Consider the following 16,219-nt stretch of genomic DNA (forward strand, 5'->3'; position numbering starts at 1 on the left):
AGGAGAAAGGAGAAGAGGGAGGAGGAAGAAAAAAGGAGAATGGGAAGGGGAGGAAGAAGAGGAGACAAACTGGAGGAAGGAGGGGAGGAGGAGGAGAAAGAAAAGGAAAAGAAGGAGGATGAGGACAAGGATGAGGAGGAGAATGATGCAGGACTATGTCCTTGTTTCTCGGATTTATTTCTAGCATCAACATGACAGTGGACATTTCCAGGGATCTGCAGCCAGAGGAGCTGTCCAAATCCCAGCTTCACTACTTACTACACCTGTAATGATGGGCCGGTTCTTTCACCTCTCTGAGTCTCATGTAAATTAAGATTGTCTCTGAGGTCCCTTCCAGCTCTCCATTTATGATCCTTCCATCTGGCTTCAAATACTGGCTGTAATACTTTTCTATAGCCTGTCTCAATTTCCTCATCTGTAAAATGGGGATAATGACAACTGCCTCTCAGGTTGTAATTAGATAATATTTGTAAAGTTCATTACTAGTTTAAAGCACTATATCAATGCTAACTATTATTATTAAATAGCTTACCCAAACTCGAAATGGCAAAGCCAGGATCCAAACCCATTGTCTTCTGTCTCCAAATCCATTGCTCTTTCACTACAATAAATGTTTATTGCCTGACTAAAATGTTCCCATTTATGTGGCATTTGAAGGCTTGCAAAGTGTTCTACACATGTTATCTCATTGGATCCTCACAACAATCCTAGAATATGTTATCATCCCAATTCTCCTGATGAGAAAACTGCAGCTGGGAGAGGTTAAGTGACTGGCCCAAGGTCATACAGCTAGGAAGCATGTGTCAGATCTTTCTTAGTTCTAGTCTTAGAATCTATCCACTATGCTGCTTAGCTGTCCATTACTCTCATTTGATACTTTTGTATCCTGGGTTAGCATAAGAAGTACCGAAAACAGGACTAGATCTTCAACAAAGAGAGCCCACATTCCTACTCCCAGGGACTGAATCTAAGCAGAGGAGTCGAGTGATTTTTGGTTTTGGCCATGGCAGTTTGTTGCCACCACCAGGGGGTAGCAGGAACACCAAAAGGGAAGTCATTATCATGTTCTGTTATTCCTCACTCAGAGCCAGGGCTGGATCATGTTGACAGTCATGATGACCATTAGGTGATATGTGATCACTGGCTCAACCCACCTAGATATGGGGAAGGGTACATGAAATAAGGATGATGGGCAGCAAAAATAAACACAAAACAGGATCTGGGGACAGGATAAGAAGTAAAGATAGCCAAAATGAGACAAAAAGAAACACTCAAGAGAACTGTATCTGTGGCCAAAAAAACCAAAAGGATGGAAAGAAACCAGAGGGGCAGAGGGTATGGTTCATGTCTCTTATAGTTCTTCCAGTGCCTAGCAAGGTGCTTTACCCATGGCTGGATGGGTGAGACCTGTCACCTCCACTGCTATTGGCAAGGAGGTGAGGTAGAACTGGACAGAAGAGGGGCGGCCAGGTAGCACAGCAAGTAAGAGCACCGGCTCCAGTGTTGAGAAGACCTTGAGATCGAATCCCGGGCTCAGACGCTTAGCACCCACCCAGAAACACCTGGCCGTGTAACCTTGAGCAAGTTACTTAACCCCAATTGCTTAAAAAAAAAAAAGAACTGGACAGAAGAGAAAACCTTACAGTTGACATCCTTTAAATTGACCATTCTGGGACAAAGCCATAAATGTCCCACCCTCGTCATGGCTCTGAAAAGAAGCCCTCCCACCCCAAAATGATCTTTTCCTTCCATATGCCATATTAACTGAGCCAAGAATGTCTGAAATAGTGCCAAGCTATTTCAAGAGTCATTGGCCTTCTCCCCTAAATCAGTCACTTAAAAGACATATTCCTGAGAAGGGTAAGATATCAAACTACCAACAGAGTATGAGTGAATTTGCCAGATTACTCTTCTCCCTTCCCAGAAGGTGCCTGGAAGAATGAGAAGGGGTGAAAGGTGACAGGTAAGAGCTCTAGGAGGCATGAAAGTTACATTATCATCAAAGGGGCTGGAGGTTCCCTTTGCCATTCTGCTCTTGGCTCGCTTGGAAAGTATAGCCAGGCAGATAACTCCCCATTTGTACATTTTTCTTCATTCTGTCTCATTACTAGGATTTGCTCACAACCAAGGTGCCATGTGAGTAGGTGGCAGTCTCTCTCCCCATCCTCACCCACACAAATGTGGCTAAGAACCCCCAAACCCCCATGAAACTCTCTAGGACAGGCAAGGCAAGTAGACCCAGATTAGGATTCAACAACCCAACAGAACTCTTCATCAGAGGGAAGGTGGGAAGCTGCCACAGGGAGGAAAAAGGACCCCATGTGAATTTGTGTCCACAACAAAACTTCCCCTGGTGAGCAATAATCCCCAGGCTGGGTCTTCATACTAGAGCTGCACACAGCTTTTGGGTTCCCAGCTGCAACTGTGTGGGCGGCTGAAACACTGGATAACAATACCTCATACGCATCATGCAGTTTCTAGTTGTCTGGCAGACAAGCCTCCCAGACAAGCACGCACATATGTGCACCAGGAGTATCTCTAACCACATAGAAACAGGAGGCCCCGCTTCTGTTGGGGAGGGCATTGGTGATGACAATGCTCTGCCTTTTGCACAAGAGACGTGTTCCTGAAAATCTATAAGAAAGATGGTTTCAAAAAAAGCTAACGTGGGGGTAGGGGGAAGGGGACAGGATGTTTGCAGAGCCTTACTGAGAATCACTTTCCCAAAGGGAATCATCCTTTTAGTAATGAAAAAAACCTCACTAATCTGCTTGGGGACAGATTTCTTAGAGCACCTCTAAAATGCTTTCAGGAACGAACCTATTTATGGGGGCACACAACCTGTGATTGAGTGTTGAGATACTCTAAAAATCTTGAACCTCAACACTGCCTTCCCTCTACCCCCCAAAACAATCCATGTTCAAAAGACGTCACTAGTTTATATTATAAAGATGGCCAAAGTAGCTAATGGGGGAAGTTGACATGCTGACAAATACTCATCTCCCTCTTCCAAAGGAACGCACTTTCAACTCACCTCTCTCTACTGCTTAGAATTCTCAGTTCCTTTGGAGGCACAGGTCATGGACCTCCACAGGAGTAAGTACTCTCCAGAGCCCCCGAATTACTTTGTATTATTTCTCAGTCTAGTCTTTGCATCATCCCCACCTCCCCCCAGTAGAATGTAAGTTCCCTGAGGGTAGACACTGTTTCCCTTTTGTCTTTGCATTTCTAGATTCTAACACAGTTCCTGACCCATTTAATAAATGCTTTCTGAATTGAACTGAGAGGAAGCAAGTAGTCATCCACAATGAATTATGAAATTACGTCAAAGCAGGTGCCTACACTGATAAAATTCGAGACTTTGAATCTTGGCTGACTTAGGCAATATTGTGGGAAATATTATAATCATTGAGTAACCAGAGCCAGGACTAGGAATGAGCAGAGTAGGCAGCTGCCTAGCAGATAATGCATGAAGGACATGATAAAAGACACTATTAAATATTACTTTGTGCAGATGCATAGCGTTTTAAAGCCAATTTTTTTTTTATTTTTCATGACATGTAAGTATTTATTTTGAGAGCTTTGTGGAAAAAAATGCTAGATTTAAAGCCAAAGGACTGGGCTCCAATTCCAACTCTTCTTACCATTTATGTCATGGGGCACATCATTTAATAACTCTGGATCTCAATTTCCCCATCTGTAAAAATGATGTCATTCATTTTTAGAATCAGTGGTGTCAGACTCAAATAGAAGCATATCCCTGCAGCCGTAAACTGACTTAGAAAACCACAAATCAGCATTGTCTATGTTGTATTGCATTTTGATTTATTTTTGTTAAACATTTCCCAATTACATTTTAATCTGGTTTGGGCTACACTTGGAAGTTTTGCAGGCCCAAAACATCTCTCATCTAAATGATCTTGAAGTTGACTTTCAGCTCTGAAGCTTATCCCCACCTCCCCAAAAGACAACGATCTCAGTGAAAGCTCAAAGACTCAGGAACACAGAAGATTCCGTTTTCCAACCTTCCCTAGGAGCACAAAAATGCCTGCCTACTTAATGCAATCATAAGCAGCAGTGTAAATTACCTTAATGCTACTTCCCCCATTTCCATCCCAAGTTCTAAAGATCATGGACCTGGAAGAAAAATGGGGAAACATTTGTCTGGGATAACACTTTAGTGGGGAATTTCTCAGTAGGACTGAACAAAGTTCGCTTTCTGTGCACATAACACAAAGTCATGGCCTGACATATTATATGCTTATGAGGGAACAAAGGGCAATTTTAAATAATAATGGCTTCAATCAACAACACTTTCCATTTTACAAAGTGATTTCCTCACAACAACCTTGTGAGGTTAAGAAATCTAAAAATTATTATCCCCATTTTACAGGTGAGAAAGTGAGGATCAGAGGTTACCAGCAGAAGTAATGTTAACACTTGAGATAGTCATTGTATTTTTAAATGGTAAGAGATTGCCAAAGCTAGTAGAACTATCAGTAATGACATAAAAAAATAATAATTCATATTTACATAATAATAGCAAATATTTATGCAGCACCTACTATTATACTTCCAGGCTTTACACTAAGGACTTTATGATTATTATCTTTTCTGATCCTAACAACAACCCTGGGAAGTAGGTGCTATTATTATCCTCATTTTACAGATGAGGAAACTGAAGCCCAGGGTCACATAGCTACTAAATAATTGAAGCTGGATTTGAATTCAGGTCTTCCTGACTCCCTTCCCCAGCCCCGCCCCCAGCACTCTATCCATTGTGTCACCTAGTTGTGGAATTTAAAGTATATAAAGAACTTTCCTCATAGTATTCTTGAAAGGTAGATTCTGAAAGCATTATTATACTCATTTTTCACATCAGTCTGAGACTCAGTGAGGTTAAGTAAATTGCCCAAGGTCAGGAAGGTGATAAATATCAGTGTTAAAGTCTAGTTTCAGGTCCTTCTTTTCTTCTATAACAAATTACCATGTTGGTCACTAAGAGTAGTAGAAGCAGTAATTCTTTCTATATAAGTAATTGTATTCATTGGGGGGAAAGGGCCCTAGTAAAATAGTAATAATAAAAATAATAGTAGTGCCAGTAACATGAGATGACTCCAGATGAACTATTCTAAATTCAAAATATTCTGTAAGTCCACATCCATTTAAAAAAATGCCCACATAAGCCCCCATCAATAGGTTTGCTTTTTTTTTCTATCAGAGGAAACAAGTAGTTCAAAGGAAAGACATTTAATAAAATAACATAACGAAAAGGTCACAATAGAACACTTACCCCATAAACCTGAGGCATATTTTAGAAACACACCTGAGAAGTGCACACCTAAGGAACAAATATGACCACATATGTGGAGGAGTAACTTACTCCTTTAATTCTGCATTGCCTACTGATCTCATAGTAACTATTGAGCACATATTCTTAGGAGTTCAATGTGGCTGCCTCCTTTCTACTTAAGGCTTCTCCCTGCTACTTCAGAACTATGAAGGTCCCAAGAACCATTTAGGGGATCCATAAGGTCAAAACTATTTCCATAATAACATTAAGATGTTATTTACATGTTAAAATGGTCCTCTCTTTTCCAACTGCATACCTCCGGGAGGCTAGATTTTCTTCAAATATTTCACTGAATGCAGAAGCAGATTCGAGAAACCAAGGTTCTTCCATTTGAACTAATAAACATTAGATTTGGAAAATGTGCAAAACAATGTCACTCTTGTGACATTTTTTAACTTCGGAAAATATTTTTCATTAAAAATATATTGTTTATGTCAACATGTAATGAGTTTGTTTTTAAGTATTAATAAATATTTTTAAATATATGTTTTAATTACCAATACAGTAAATAGTGATAGAGTTAACATAAACAAAAACTTTTTGAGGTGCTCAAAGTTAAGACTGTAAAGGGGTCCTGAAGCCAAAGAATTCAAGGGGTCTAGAGCAGTGTGCTTAGAACCTTCTCCAGACAAGGAAAGGTGCCCCATCTTGCTAACAAAAGCCAAACAGTGCCCTGAGCTAAGATCTCTTTTCTTTTCCACCCTCATCTGAGTGGCAGTAGAAGCTCTCTATTCTAATTTAGCATTAGACCTTCCTTAGATCCTTTCTGGTTTACCAAGAAATGAATTTCATCCAGAACAAAAAGTGAGTTAAGGAAGCAGAGGGATCTGGGTGGTGCAGTGGATAGAATCCTGGATTACTGTCAATCAGGTCAGAAAGACCTCAGTTCAAATCCCATTTCAGATGCATACCAGCTGTGTGGCCCTGCCCAAGTCACTAAATCACTATCTGGTTCAATTTCCTCCACTGTAAAATGGGGATCTCAATAGCACTTATCTCCTGGGGCTGTGGTGAGGATTTAAAAGGGCACAGCACCTGCACAGTGGTTGCTTAATAAAGGCCCATCTCCTTTCACTCATCTAGTCTGTATTCTTACCTTTATCATGAATACTATCAACAATCTTGTTACTTTGGCATGATATTTTAGTCAGTGAAAAAGCTTGTTTTGGGGGCGACTAGGTGGCGCAGTGAATAGAGCACTGGCCCTGGAGTCAGGAGGACCTGAGTTCAAATGTGGCCTCAGACACTTAATACAAAAACTAGCCATGTGACCTTGGGCAAGTCACTTAACCCCAATTGCCCTCAAAAAAAAAACCTTGCTATTTCAGTGATTACAATTCACATTTACATGTAATCTGTCCTTTGACACTTTGAGGTCTATAAAGCATTTCATCATAACAACCCTGTAACATAGGGAATACAAGCATTAACCTTCACATTTTCTATATTCAATCCCATAAACACATGTAATGAATATGTTAAGTACAACACACTAAGACAAGAAAGAAAAGGTCTCTTACCCTCAAGGAGCTTACCTTCTGATATTCTTCCAGATGAGGAAACTAGGTCAGAACTATGAACACAGGTCTTCTGACTCCAGGTTCAGCAACCTTTCCCCTAAAAGGCCAGCTACCTCTCTGGTATCCTCACCTCGCCTGGAGTCAGGAAGAGGTGGGTCTGAACTCAGCTTCTGACACTAGCTATGTGACCATAAGCAAGTACCTTTACTTCTCTCTGAGCCTCAGTCTCCTCAAGTATAAAATGGGCGTAAGATTACTTGTACTTCTTACCTCACCAGGCTGTTGCAAGGCTGAAACAAGATAACATGTTAACACTTTGGCAAACTTTTCAGGTACTAATAAATGTCAGCTAATAGTATTAGCTCAAACTAATAACAGTTCCCATTTATATGGTACTTTATAGAAACACTATCTTTGATTTTCACCACTAAGTTGTGAGATAAACATTATAATTATTTTTCCCATTTTGCATATGAGAAAACTTAAGGTCAAAGGGTCTAAATGAATGAATGGCCATGTCAGAACTGGAACCCATGCCTTTCTAGCCTGAAATCAAATACTCTTTGCACCAAGCCCCAAACCAGCTCCTCTCTCTTATGTCTGCCACAGTCCAAACAACAAATGTGTGACTGTCAGCTACGTGCTTAAAAAAGAAGTGTGTTAACGTCACACCACATCTCCATTCCAACATTTTAACTGCCTTTCTTATGAGTGCTACCATTACCTCACCATAGATCACTACAAAATGGCTGATGGAGGACTGCTAGGGTCATATTCACCCACATGCAACATCTTTTTAAAAAGTTATCATTAGGCACTATGCTGACAGGCTTCCTTTAAGGGACCACTCTTATTCAGGCAGCTTTGTTCACACAAATTTCTTATAGAAATTCACTGACTAACTACATTCAGGTTTACATCCTCCAGACCTCCCGGCAACATTTCCTTTTCCAATAGCCAAATGGGGACCACTCAAAGACCTGGAACAATATAGGGCAGAGTTTTTCAAAGGCCCAAACCAGGACAAGGCAACTCAGCAAGGTTTTAAAATGCACCCCCCCCAGGTGTTACAGAAACTTTGAGTTCCTTAATAGCCATGACTTGGTTTATCACAAAATTAAAACCAACATGTCATGAAGAGTAAGGTTTTCTCTCACTAAAAACATTGCACATAATATATATATGTGTGTGTGTGTGTATATATATATATATATATATATACTATTATTAATACTATCTTACATGTAATTGGGAAATAAGATATACAGGCACTGAGGCATAGAGATCCACTGGAAAAGTTGAAAGGGAGAAAATATGGGAGAGAGCAGATTGGAGGAGAGGATAACCTGTGGGACTGCTATTTTGGGGCGGTGGGTAAGGGAAAAACTGGGAGAAAATTTGTAACTCAAAATCTGGCGGAAACGAATGACGTAAATCAGAAGTTAATAAAGCATTAAAAAAAAAAACATTGCACATGCATTTATTTAAAAAAAAACATTTAAAAGGACCCCTCAATATCAACCTCTGCCCAAGTATTGCACCATGAGCTGCTGCCAACCTTGCCTACCCTTCTGCCAAAGGTTCAACTCCTTCTCAACAAATGCTTGTTGACACTGATTACCAAAAACCCAGAATTGGGGTGCAAGTTCTGATGTCTTCTGCCCTGATGAGGAACTGGGGATGAGAAAAAAAAAAGACTTCAGATTAAATGTGAAAACTGATCAAGTTTTCAAAAGGCTTACACGTAGAAGAAGGGTTTCTGTTCTGTTCAGGCCCATTGGGCAGAACCAGTAGAATATAACCATCCTGAGGACAGAAATTATTTTGTTTTTGCTTTTGTATAACAAATACCTTGCATATTTAGTAGGCACTTAATAAGCTCATATCAGAGGGTCAGCTAGGTGGCATAGAACACTAGCCCTAGAGTCAGGAGGACCTAAGTTCAAATATGACTTCAGGGACTTACTAGCAATGTGACCTTAGATAAGTCACAACCCCAATTCCCTCCAAAAAATAAAATAAATTCATGCTATATTGAATTAAACTATGAGGAAAGGGTAGGATTGGCAAAGAGTAAAGTATAGGCTTAATATAAGTTTCTCCGAACAATCAGAATTACACAAAAATGAAACAGGTTGCCTGGGTAAGTAGTGGATTCCTCAACCCTGAAGACCTGCAAAACAAAGACTATAGATACTTGGTCAGGTGTTTTCCGAGGCATGCATTGGCCCAGATGGCTACTACGAGATCTTGTGACTTCGTCCACAATACAGGTTCAGCAGAATATTTTTGGAAGTGGGAAAGGCAACTATTGTTGTTATTGTTGGGGTTTTCCTGGCAAAGATAGTGGAACGTTTGGCCATTTCCTTCTCCAGTTCATTTCACAGATGAGAAAACTGAGCCAAGAAGGATTAAATGACTTTGCCCAGGGTTACACAGCTAGAAAGTGTCTGAGGCCAGACTTGAACTCAGATCCTTCTGGCTGCAAGCCCAGTGCTCTATCCAACTTTACCATCTAGCTGCCTAGAGCAAGAATAAGAGAATAATGAGGAGGTAAAAGAACTGGTAACCATGTTATCCATATATTGGTTAAAGAAACTGGTGACATTTATTTAACCCAGAAAAGACTTTGGGCAAGATAATGGCTACCTTCCAGTGTTTGAAGGGCTATCATGTGGAAAATAATGGATTTTTTGCTTGACTCCCTAAGGAAAAATTAGGAGCAATGAGTGGAAGAGCCAAATAAGCAACTCTGGCCTTGATGTAAAGATATATTCCTAATAATTCAAGGTATTCAAAAGCAGACTCATCATCCTTGGGGATTACTAGGTACTGGAGATCTTCATAGGCTGGATGATCACTGTTCAAGAATGTTTTAGAGGGGCTTCTTAGTCAAGCCTGGCTTGGATCTCTGTCTCTGTCTCTGTCTGTCTCTCTGTCTCTTTATCTCTCTCCTTGTCTCTGTCTCTGTCTGTCTCTCTGTCTATCTGTCTCTCTCTCTCTCTGCAGTCTCTTAGATTCTAAGAGCCATTTAACCAAATCCCTTAGGATATATTCTACAAAAAAATCAGAGGTGACAATTTCCTTACCTTCTCCTAATATAAAACTCCAGCCACTCCCCATTCTCAACTGTACTTCCATAAGGAAATTGCTTTTTATCTGCTTATGGTTAAGATTCCAGTTTTGATACTTACTAGCTGTGTAACCCTGTGCAAGTCACTTGATCTCTAAGTTCCAATTTACTCTTCTAGAAAATGGAGATAATAATAACTGCACTGTCTACTTCATAAGACTGTCATGAGGAAAACATTCTTCAAATCTTGCAGTGCTAAAGAAATGTGAGCTATCATATTTATCAATCACTAATCCATAAATGGTCACTCAATCAATAATAGTCAATGGGTGTTTATTAAGCATCTACTATGTACCATACCAGGCACTGTACTTAGCACTAGGGAGACAAAAAAAGCAAGACAGCCCCTGTCCTTAAGGAGCTCAGAATCTAATGAGGGCACACAATGCATAAAAATAAACTGGAACGTGGGGTAAGGGTGCTAAGGAACCAGTGGGGGGTGGGGGGAAAGTTGAAGTCTTGAAGCCAAGCGGATGGATGGACAGTCCCAAGGGTAAGAAGGAAGTGTAAGTTTCACCTCTGATTCCATCTTGCAGGAAGAAGAGTTACTAGATGCAATGATGAAGTCCAGGAGAGCAGCAAGGTGAGAAATGTTCAGGTGGCTGCCCTGGGCCCTCTCTTTAAATGGAGGATCGAGAAGGGATTCTCAGATGACCACCCTCCACCCTCTCCTGCCAGAAGGAGAGAGGGATGTCAGGGTCAAGGAGTACTGAGGAGCCACGAGTTTCAAAATGATTCCATTTTGTAGGAAGATGAATATCGTCTTGGATTACATCAGCTGTGTAGGACTGGCATTACAAATAAATAATGCTACATATTCTATAAGATCAAAATACTTTGTCTCCAAATGCTTGCCTTTCTCAAAAAAAAAAAAACCACAACATTTTACTTTCTTTATTTATCAAATTGGAATGGTGGCCCAATATTGGACTGAAGGAAAAATCCCTGTTCTCAGGGTCACTTCTAGTTCTGACATTTAATGAGTAAACATATTATAGAATCAATGAGTCAAAGTTAAAGCTCATTTTTGACCATGTATCAATCAAATAAGGCAGCACTAATGAAATCAAATACACCGGAGAACCAAAACCTCATGATAGCCAATAGTTTCATTCACCTCAAGTCCAATTCAAACCTTTTTCTACGGCCAGCCACAAGCAGCCAGACAAATTGAGCACTATGCTCTACAAATGTTAGCTGTCATTATTATTATTATTATTATTTTCATCATCATTTTCATCAGATACCATCTTCACCCTCAAGGAGCTTACCATCTAGTTGATAACACACAACATTTATACAGTGCTTTAAGGTTCGAAAGGTACTTTACACACAATGTTTCATTTGAGCCCTGTGGTAACCGCCTTTTGAGTCAGGTAATACAAATATTATTACCTCCACTTTACAAATGATAAAACTAAGGCAAACAGGAGTTAAGTGATTTGTCCAAGCTATTAAGCATCTGAGGCTGGATTTGAATTCAGGTCTTCTTGACTCCAGGCCCAGTGCTCTATCCATTTCACTACCTAGTTGCCCCAATGCATTCCTTTATTGTTGATTCATTAAAAACCAGCACCTGGGTAATAAAAATTGAGCTGTACTGCACTGGTTTTAAATTTTGGTATTTGGAAGGCTCAGGAAGAGATTGATTCCTCAGTCACTGAGGAAAGGAAAACAAAGATCTCAATTGTATCATTTTCTGAATCCCTAGCTTTCTCCAAGGCTCAGCTCACTTGCCACAACCTTTGAAGCTTTTTCTAATCCTCACAGTTGCTGGTGCCTCTCACAAAAAAATATTATATTTACTTTTATATATAAAGCTATCTCCTCAACCCTAGTAGAACATAAGCTTCTTGAAGTAAAAGCATGTCTCATTTTTGTCTCTGTAGTTGTATGCCTAGCACAGTGCCCAGCACATCATAGATGCTTTTAAATGCCCAAGAAACTTAATTAAATTAGGCAGCAAGAGTTCTGTGAGCACAGGCATCTATTTACCAGCTGGATTATAACCTTGGTTTAATCTACCCTCCCAATGCCACTACCCCCAAAATTGGTCTTTTTTTCATACACAAAGATCACTAAAACAGAGAAGTAAATGCCCCCTCCAACTTAGAAATATGGAACTTGAAAGGCCAGATATTTATTAAAATAATTTAAGCACACATTTGCTGTCTGTAGTAAAGGTAATATTTTAAAGGAATTATGAAAGCTTATAATAATCTACAGGTGTATCATTTGAGAGGAGAGGAGAGGTAATCTAGTCCAACAACCTCATTTTATATAGGAAGACACTGAGGCCCAGAGAGTTAAATGATTTATCTATGGTCATGCAGCTAGTGTCAGAAGTAGGATCTGATCCTCATTCCAGAGTCAACATTCTTTCTACTATGCAATGCTGTCACTATCTCAAGATATTTTTTAATGAAATTATCTTTTTATTAATTTTTAATGAGGCCATAAAAAACATGTGTCCACATTATCCATGTTGTTGGGGATGGGGAGAAAGCAATAATATAAAATGTAATTATCTTTTAAAGAAAATACTCCAAGACCACCTCCATCTCCACCTCCCTCTACTCAGGAGTATTATGGAACCATTTTGAACTGGCTGGTTCTAGCTGACTGTTAAATTTTCAGTGTGAACATTCACACCTAAGAAACCAACAAACCCTACAAATCAAGGCTTGGTTTATTGTTTTGTGGATTGACTTTAGACTTCAGAAAATGATGGAGAAAATGTTAATAACGCAACTTAAACTTAAAAATGTGTTCTGCGTACATTTTTTCAGAGAGACAATTATTAAAAATTTACCAGCACAAATTTCAGTCCTTCTCCCCCCCCCACACACACATACTGGTCAATGATTGATGCCCAGATCCCTTTTCCTCCACAACTAACAACAAAATATAATGGATCTAAATTCAAAAGGTCATGCTGTTAACCTAGCTGAAGCCTGTTTGATTTAAGACCTTCTTAAAATCACAGTTTTCAAAAACTGGCTGTTAAAACCCTTCTGCCTCCATCTGTCTGACATACAGTTGAGAACAGAACACCAAAATTGTGCTGGGATGAGTGTTGAATGACTGCTTCTCATCTGCAACATTTACATGAGGTATAAATGACACCTGTTAGCCCAACCCTTTGACAGAAACTTATATTGAAGTAGCAGCTGATTCCATCCTACCCCCCCCCCAACAATCATCCTTTAGCACCTTAAGCACTTTTTAATTAAGTCCCAGCATTTGCCCTGAGTAAGCACCTGGAAGATATCACATCTGCATCTAATTTCACAAAGAATATTTCACTATAACCACTTATCAATAATGACCAGGGTGTTCAATGAGCCTGAACACATTTCTAATGAATACTAATCCTGGAATTCTGGGAAATTCTGCCAACCATAGCAAGATGTTAGTCTTTAGGCTTGATAAATATTAGCCTGTGAGTCAATTAGCATTTATTAAGTGCCTACTATGTGCCAGGCACTGTGCTAAGTGGTGCATTAATACATCGGTGTTGTAAGTTTGGAAAAAATCAAACAGTTGGTATTCAACACACGATGTCCTCTGCAGCTTCAGTTTGCATAAGCGTCTGGGGGTATGGTGAGGCAACATAAGGGGCATTGAGCCAAATTGTCTAGTCCAATGCCCAGCAATCTTTCTATAGGAACAACAGCCCTCACTGAGGTGACTCTAAAACCCTGAAGATTGAAGCATAAAAAATCAAGACCCAGTTCTTCAGGAGGACCACAACATATATGCCAATCAGCAGATGCAGGATAGAGTATATGTGCCTAAAGGCTGTTCAGAAAAAAAAAACCATATAGGTTGAGGAATTGATTCAGAGAACAGAAGGTTCCTACAATGAAAAATCTGAGTCATTGACATGCTTGCCCTCCTTATCCAAATCCTACTCTTCTTGAGATAAAAATCAGAACTCCCCTCTTTCCTTGAAACCTTTACTGACCAAGCCAATTCACATTTCCCTACTCTGGATTCCTACATTACTTCTTGCCATAAGCATTCTTTGGGTACTCATAGACTGTCTTATATTATTATTTAAATATTTCATGTATATAACATGTCCCTGGCATGATTTAAGGTCTTTGAAGGCAAGAATCATGCTTTCTCTTAGCCCTACAAAGTGTTGGAAACAGTAGGTGCTCAACAGACTTGTTGAAATGAATGGAGCTGCCAATGAATGACACACCACAGTTGTCTTTAAATGCCTTCCCTATTCTGTTCCTAATTTGCCTCTGCACCATTCACCACTCCACCTTGCACCAGATGGTCATTTCCTGAGAATGCCCCCTTCAGGGCCCCTTTTCCACCATGGTGGGGGTAAAAAAGAAAAAAAATTAAGACTAAGAAATAAGCTCAACAGTCACACAGACAGCTCCCCACAAGGGCCACAATGAGTAACAGGCATTCTCCATATCTCATTCCACCAACACCAACATCAGTTATCCCTACAGAATCTCTATCTCAAAAGAAAGAATTGGGAGGAGCGAAAAAGATAATAATAAGGTAAAACACACATAGAGAAGGTGGCAAAGGATTTTATGAATACAAGAAATCCCACTCAGCAATGATGGATCTCAGAGTCTCCTCCTGTCCAGGGTTCTGTCAATGACAGAGACACCGAGGGACAAGTTGTGGGAAGGCTTGACTGCTCTTTCTGTTGTCAGCCTTAGTGTCTTGAGGATGTGCTCCAAGCATCCCAATCCTTCCTGAAGATAGCCAGTCAGACGTCTCTTACTGTTCGATTTTATCTTTCTTGAACCTCTTTTCTCAATGGCATATATCCAGCTAAAACATTCCCCCAAGTTCAGTTCCTGCTTTTAAAGTGAGACTCTATATTTGCTTAGCTTAAGCTTCTAGGGTTCTCCCTCATGATCTGGAATTTGGTGAACAAATCCAATTCATCACATTTACTAGTTTTAGACCCATGTCAAATTCCCTCTCAGCTACCTGATAACCTTTCCAGGCTTAAGCACGTACCTTCCCCCTCCATTCCCGCCCCTTCTCATTCCATAACAAGCCGAGTCCACCCAATCTCCCATGAACCAAACATGCCCAGTTAGGGATAGGGGAATGAGGCGGTGGGGGGAGGGTGAATGATTAGCCCCAGTGGCCTCAGCGTTAGAAGTGAGGACAAGGAGTCCCGAGGTCAGCACCGGGGACAGCGGCTAGGCAGCTGGGCGAGGCTGGGGCAGGGATGCACCAGCCCTGGTGACCCAGTAGGGGCCCACCTACCAGTCTGTGTGCGGTTCATCGATGACCAGGAGCAATTTGGACTTCCTGGAGGCGGCGGGGGTGCTGGAGGGGGCGTCCACCAGCCCCGCCGAGGCGGCGGTCTGCTTCACGGCGTTGGACAGGGAGCTGAAGAAGCTGCTGCTCATGGATTGTACCGGGGCTGAGGGCTGAGCCTGCGGCGGGGCCGGCTGGGGCGCGGGATGCTGGGGCTGCACCTGGGGCGGCGGCGGCCTTCGTTCGGGGGCCGGGGAACCAGCGGCCGGAGGCCCAGCGGGGCCCGAGGCCGAGCCGGGGGGAGGCGGCGGCGGCTGCTGTGGCTCGGGCCGCTGCAGGTCGGTCATGTAGCCATTGGGCAGGTTGGCGATGAAGCTGCTGTCGGAGAGGCGGCGCCGCAAGAAGTTCATCATCTGGCCGGAGGAATGGGCGCGCGGAACCCAGCAGAGACCGACGAAGACGGGCGGTGGGACGGAGAGCGAGCCCGGGAGCAGCTGCGGGAGCGCAGGGGCCGGCAGGCAGAGTACACTAGCTTGCCTCTAGCCGGGCAGAGAAAAGGGGCAGCGGCCCGCTCTCACCACCCGGAGGCGACGCTGCTGGGCAGCGCTGGGCTCAGCCCGGGAGAGGCGCGCTGGCTGCTGCTGCGGCGGAGGCTGCCGCTGCTCCAACGCCCGCCCGCAGCTCCCCCAGCCAGCCAGCTGACAGCACCGCCGCCACCGAACCGAGGGATGAATGTGCAGCAAGAGTGGGGGGCGGGAACGGTGGCTGCCAGGGGAGGGCTGCAGGGGCTGGAGCTGCAGGCTCCTCCCCTGCCCGCTCCGCCTCAAGCACCGCCCAGGCCCGCGCCAGCCGCAGAGCGCATCCCCGAGCGCCCCTCTGCAGCTTAGCGGTCCCGCCTACTTGGTCCCGGTCAAACCCCACCTCGCCACGCTGTGATCTAGACTAGCCAGCCCCGCACCAGCT

At 42.2% G+C, this 16,219-nt stretch overlaps 1 protein-coding gene across 1 annotated transcript in view; it reads right to left on the minus strand.

The window, feature by feature from the left end:
* SYN2 (synapsin II) overlaps positions 1-15,984 on the minus strand; it is a 256,865-nt gene extending 240,881 nt beyond the window's left edge. The window contains exon 1 of the mRNA XM_069083916.1: positions 15,263-15,984. Coding sequence (XP_068940017.1) covers positions 15,263-15,669 — 407 coding nt within the window. The 5' untranslated portion in view covers positions 15,670-15,984. The remainder of the gene's footprint in view (positions 1-15,262) is intronic.
* Between the last annotated feature and the right edge of the window lie 235 nt (positions 15,985-16,219).

Source organism: Petaurus breviceps, unplaced genomic scaffold (assembly GCF_028583685.1).
Source record: "Petaurus breviceps papuanus isolate PSGF00001 unplaced genomic scaffold, PetGlider_PUasm1.0 174, whole genome shotgun sequence".
Taxonomy (NCBI): Eukaryota; Metazoa; Chordata; class Mammalia; order Diprotodontia; family Petauridae; genus Petaurus; species Petaurus breviceps.